General features: G+C 41.9%; 1 protein-coding gene across 2 annotated transcripts in view; it reads right to left on the bottom strand.

Annotated features, from left to right (window-relative positions):
* LOC107099944 (syntenin-1-like) overlaps positions 1-6,213 on the bottom strand; it is an 18,623-nt gene that overhangs the window by 1,964 nt on the left and 10,446 nt on the right. Inside the window, exons 3-7 of one of the 2 annotated variants that reach the window (XM_015398275.1) lie at positions 4,792-4,888; positions 2,999-3,099; positions 2,647-2,808; positions 1,752-1,927; positions 659-830 (exon numbers count right to left, since the gene is read on the bottom strand). In XM_015398275.1, coding sequence (XP_015253761.1) covers positions 659-830; positions 1,752-1,927; positions 2,647-2,808; positions 2,999-3,099; positions 4,792-4,888 — 708 coding nt within the window. Of the gene's footprint in view, positions 1-658; positions 831-1,751; positions 1,928-2,646; positions 2,812-2,998; positions 3,100-4,791; positions 4,889-6,213 lie in introns of both variants that reach the window. The other variant, XM_015398274.1, reaches the window with a different exon arrangement.

Here is a 6,213-nt window from a genome sequence, read left to right on the forward strand (position 1 = left end):
TCTGCAGAATCTGTTAGTTCAATCTCTAACGTTCTGCTCTCTCTGCTTTTTCTCATAGTAGCTTTGCTTTGTGTGTTTCCTGGACGGGGCCGCCTGTGGAGCTGGTTGACAGTTGCCTTTTGTATCTATGCTTCTTTTTCTATGTCTGCTAAATCCATTAAATCATCACACCTAAATCAATTCTTAGTTTCAGGTATAAATAAAGATCCATTGATCATTCCTTTCTAACCAGACTTTTCCCTGAATTTTCCACTTCCCTACATCGTCCAGATAAAGGTTAGCAGAGCGTCACTCCAAGGTCCGACCGCAGCTTCATTTTTATTGGTTCCGCTATCGCTGCTTGGTAAATGGAAAAACATTATTATCAACTATTTTAATATTTTATATAGACAACAAAACAAAACAATTTTAAGACCTGTGAAAGGCTGATTTAAGACATTTTAACACTAATTAAAGCTGTAGTTTGATTTTGCAGAATTCAATACCTTTTAAGACTTTCTAAGGATCGGCGGGAACCGCGGAGCGAAGAAAAAGAGCAGGAACTAAAACCAACTGAACATCTTTCTGTGTCATAAACTGCATTTATGGATTATAATCCATTAGATTATAATCCATTAGATTATAACCCATTAAAGCCTGGCTGAAGCAGGAGTCTGACCTTGAGCCCGATGACGTTCTGACCGTTGATCTCACAGATGTAATGCTCGGTCAGCAGGCCGTTCCGGGCAGCAGAGCCGTCTTTGACCAGAGAGGTGATCTTCCCAGACTTGTAGATGAAGCCCACGTGTCCTGAGCTGTCTTTGTGCATGGTGATGGTGCGCTGGAAAGGCCTTGCAGAGAAAACACCAAGTTACTGCTTCAGCTTTAATGCTAAAAATGCCTCAAATTAAGCTTTAAAAACGTTTTTAAATAAAGATGCAAGTGAAGAAAGGAAGCAGAGGGTCTGTTATGGAGTCAGAAAGGGGTCATAATGTTAGCAAACTTATAAATCTTAGGTGAACTAAAAGAATAAAAGTTGAAAAAGAAAAAATATAAGTTGACATTGAATGTCCAATTTTTACCTCATAATCTGAGAAACTAAATAAGCAAACATAAAATAAAAAGAATTTAATCTAAGTTCTTCCCCTCAGCTTGAAAAAACTCACATTCAGTTAATTATTTTATTAAAATTTTCTTTTTATTGCAGTTTTCCAACTTTCCAATCAGTTTTTTCACATTTAGATTTATTCTGATTCTTCTTCCTGCTTTTTACTGGAAGAGCTTCTGCATCACAAACTGAACTTTGACCTGCGCTGGAACACATGGTTTCTGATGCTCTTTGGAGACATTTCATGTTTTTTCCGGTTTTACTAAATATTTAACAACGATAAGGTGATAATAAGGCTTCAGTGGGGTTGAGATAGCATCCCAGTTTTCATTAAAATAGTCTCATTTTTACAGCTGAATGTATCAGATTTTCTTGAGATCCAATTCTGATTTTATAGAAAACTATAATTTTAACTCAAATTAAGTTAAAAATATGTAAAATTATGATTGTATATTGACCTAATATTCCAAATAATAGCTTTATTTTATTTTATTTTATTTTTGCAATGCTAAGGGATTTTTATTTTGATTTTAACAATAACCCAAATGAATATTTTCAGTTGGAAGCCATGATCTCTTCCTGCAGCTCTTCATGTATCTGAATCCGTTGCCATGTTTTTTAGTCCCAGAGCATTTGTTCTAGATCCGCCTCAGAGGCTCCTCACCTGTCCCTCACCACCATCTCAATGCGGGTCTCTGCTGCAGCTTTCAGAGCCTTGTGGGCCTTGTCTGTGCTCCATCCTGCACAGTTCTGACCGTTGATCTGAAGGACCTGATCCCCGAAGCGCAGTCCAGCCAGAGCGGCGGGAGAGTTGGCCTGAACCAGCTGCAGAAACAGCCCCTATGAAAAAAAACAAAAGACAAAGAAAAGGTTCAGGATCCGAGGCAACAGAACCTCACAGGATCCCACAGGTTAAAGCATCGACACCTGAGGACCATCCGCCAACATGGCGGCTTTCACTGGAGGGAACGTCTCACCAATGGAAGGACTAACTGGGACCTTAACCTGATCTTTCTACTGGTTCACTTCCAACGGATCCATAAAGGCGAGCCGCGGTTCCACGAAGCCCAGAGGAACAGAACCCAGGATCTAAAGAAGGTCCAGAGTCGATCTTTGAGTGCCGTCGTCCTGCAGGTCTTAGAGGTTTCTCAGCTTCCGCAGGAAAACCTCTAAAACCTGCAGGACAGCGGGACTCTGGACCTGCCTAAGATCATCTAACCCTGAGATCAGAGCAGAACCATCAGCTTTCAAGCAGCGGACGTCTTTCTGGACGCTTCCCGTAAGCTGGAGACTGACGTTAAACCAGGTGAGCAGAGATGGTTTTAGAAAAACTATCTTTTTTCCATCTTTAAAACTTTCTTTGGTTCAGATTGATCAGCGTTTCATTTCTATATTATAATATTAGAATTGCCTCATAACTACAGGACTGGAGAGGCTCTAACATCCAGTTCAATCTATTCCTGATCAAAGGAACATAGATCTAGTCTAAACAGACGGATGTTTCTCTCCTGATCTGTTACTTCCTGCAGCATGGGGCTCTGCTACCGATGCTGACTCACGTTGTCGATGGCCCTCAGCCGCAGCCCGACCTTCCCGTCCTGGTCCTTACAGAGGATGACCTCCCGAAGCCCCGGACGGATCTCTGCCCTCTGGATGCCCACGTCTGCCCCCGTCACGGGGCGGATCATTCCCCCCACGCCTGAGAGGGAGGGGAGGGCCACCTGCTACACAGGAAGAGGAAATAGGAAGGAAAGGGGTAGAAATGTTACATTTCAGGTCAGTTTGGGATGGAGAAGCTCAGGATGAAGCATCAGGCGACGGTGTGGGATCCCAGAGAGCCACGCGGCACCACATGGCTGCATGGAGGCGGAGCAGCAGCTCCAACATCTATGAAAGCACCAAAACGCTTACACTGTCCGCCACAGGCACCAGCGCCAGGTTCCTCTGCACTTCATCGCTGTTGAGGGCCAGCCCCATGTAGTCGCCCAGCTCCTCCAGGTTCGGGTACAAACCTGAAAGAATGAGGAAGACCACAGCGTCACAGACGGACGGCTGCTAGGAGGCATGAAGCCAGTTCACCTGAAGGAGCAGCTGGTGTTCTGTCAGATGAGCATACCCCGTCAGACCAGCATACCCATTTATCCTTTTAGTTTTGCACGAAAAATAAAGTTTAAACTACCTCAGCGGGCCTGTATCCCTTTGTTTATGCAAAAAAAAAAAACAATTTAATGACTTTTTAGTTGTTGCTTTTTTAAAGCGTATGGCGATCTGACCTTAAATAGTTGTCTTTTTGTACATGACTAAAGCGATGCACGCCCGTCGAAGTAGTTTGAAGTATATTTTTCATTCAAAATTAAAGAGATAAATGCAAATCTGATGTCTTGCGTTTGACTATAGGTATGCTGATCTGACAGAACACCAGCATCCGTTAGGAGCTTTCTGTGGACCGATTCCACTGCTTTTTAACGCTGTTATTTGGCTTTTAACTCCAGGTTTTTAAATTCTTTAACTGCTTTCTGAATTGCATCAAATAGTTTTATTGTAAATGTTGGTTTTTATCATGTATCCACCATGGACTGTTCTCCCTGCTGCCCTCTGGGAAGAGGCTTCCCAGCATTTAATGCAGGACCAGCAGGTTCTGCAGCAGCTTCTTCCCCACCGCCATCACACTGATGAATGTTTGGTCAAATGGGTTATTGTATTTTATTATAATTATATTTTACCATTATNTCACACTGATGAATGTTTGGTCAAATGGGTTATTGTATTTTATTATAATTATATTTTACCATTATATATATATATATATATATATATATATATATATATATATATATATATATATATATATATAAATAAAATTTAGAACTGTAAATTCACAGTAATATGTTTATATTACTGTTATTATTTTTTTTACTATTTTTCAAGGCTGCACTTTTAAAAAAGATGAAATTGAGCCGTTCTAAACAAAATTTATTTTTGTTTTACACTTGTGTAAACAAAATGACAAATAAATCTAAGTCTACAGAAATAAAGTGAATAGAATGAAATCTCCTCCATCTTGTTTTCATTATTTAGACGCAGAGATTCAGAGAAGTGGTTAATCTGAAGCACGGCGAGTCGCCACCTTCATTCCTCTGCTTTCTAAAGTCCAATTCGTCTCAGATTTGGTTTGCAGGTTTTTAAAACATGCAGCGAGGCCCCGCCCCCGTCTGGTGACGGTTAGAGAAAGGCGCCTGCAGCCTGCAGGGCATCATGGGTAAAGATGAAGGAAGTCTGAAGAAATGTTGAAGTGATTAAATTCAACATATTATATTCTGGCCGATATTTCCAGCTGATTTCTTCTCCTCCTCTTTCATGGAGCTCGCCAGTCTCTCCCTCACCGCCCTCGTCCTATCCCAGCTCAACTGCCAGAGCCGGTCGCCATGGTGACACAGTGAGCTCTGCTGAGGTGAAAACAAAAGAGGAAAAACCCACAGGATTTTGCATCCAAATAGAGGATTCTGAAGGAGTGGGAGAGCTGAGAATCTCTGGCTGACTGCATTTTCATTCTGCTCTGGACTCTCAGACCTACTTTCTCTCAGAATGAGGCCGCCTCCTTCTAGACTCAGGCAGGAATAAACCAGTAGAGAATAGAAGAAAGAGGCCGAATGAAAAACGTGACTGGAGGAGCTGTGAGGAGGTGTCGGTCTAGAGGGACTCACCTGATCCTGGCATCCCGGCAGGAACAGGCTGGGGCTGGTAGCTTCCCTCGGTGATGGCCGGCATCGGGGCCGTGCTCTGGGCAAACTGGGCCTGAGCCTAGAAAGCCATCAGACACAGACGTCAATCCAAGCAAGATTTTATGAGTTAGACAGATTTCTATTCAGAAGAAAGAGAAACAAACGTGAAAAAGAACAGAAAAAGAAGGATTATGTCCAGACTTTTAGCTAGAAAGACTGCTTTACTAAAAATATTAGCAATCGTACCACCTGTTTTGGGGAAGTACGGCTTTGGTACGCCCAAATTTCCCCCTGGAAACTGGGCTCAAATGGTCAAAGTTTCACAAGCAGCAGCTGCTGGAGTTAGAAAAATTTAACTTTTTCTGCTGGACGCGCCGCATCAACCAATCAGAGCAGCTGATCTGGGAGCTGGCAGGGAGTCAGACGCAGCACTGCTGATGCAGAGCGCTATGATCACTCCTCTGAAACAGTTTATTAACGCCTAAATTAACTTCAAATGTAGAAACCTGCCTTTAGAATATGTTCACTTTATTACTCTGGTGGCTGTGTAGGTACCAGATCTGCTCGGGGCCCCGCCCCTTCTTATGATGCCAACATATGGCAACTCCACTTAGACAAACTGTATTGCTCCCTTTTCTTAAGGATCAAATCTCTTTTGGAGTCTCAACATATTATTCCCAATATTTGCTATTATTTTACATTTAATTGACGATCTAAAGTAGCCGAAAGTAGAAAACAATCATTCTAAGTCTTAAAGAAAAGAACTGCCTTCTAAGACAGACTGAGCTCTGCTATTAAACAAGATGACAAAAAGTCTCAGTTTATTTTTATTCTTTTTATTAAGATCTGAGGGCAGGAAGGACAAACGGAACATCCTAAAAAATGAATTTCGTAGAGATTTTAGACGAATAAAACAGTTATTCTACTTGTAGAAAACAAACGGTTGTTGTTCACAGGAATTCAAAAGTAGTGTAGCTTAATATGGCTAACTGATCAAGCTAAAAGTGGCTAACCTGTTAGCTACTGAGCACAGCTAGCCACAGCGCTACCCAGCTCTTTATATCACGGTCGAATAGTTACTTTGTTCACCAGAAACAGAGTTTTTTCCCTTTTGTTATCGATCAGGTAAAACTTCATTGGTCGTTGGACATGCTAACGCTACAGAAGTTCCCGACTCCGCACATTGACTCTGCGTGACGTTATTATCGTCGTCTGGGCAACCACAATGCTTTACATCATGTGGCGACGTTCAGCCAATCATGTAGCGTAACGTCCCTGGATGAAGCAGGACCAAGCAGATCCGGTTACTACAGCCGTCCAATTTGTACCACATACCTGAAAAACGCTAAAATCTATGGAGGACCAGCGTACAATTAATTACACTCAAAAATACAAGAAAATAAT

This window comes from Cyprinodon variegatus, unplaced genomic scaffold (genome assembly GCF_000732505.1).
Source record: "Cyprinodon variegatus isolate N-32 unplaced genomic scaffold, C_variegatus-1.0 Scaffold922, whole genome shotgun sequence".
Lineage (NCBI taxonomy): Eukaryota > Metazoa > Chordata > Actinopteri > Cyprinodontiformes > Cyprinodontidae > Cyprinodon > Cyprinodon variegatus.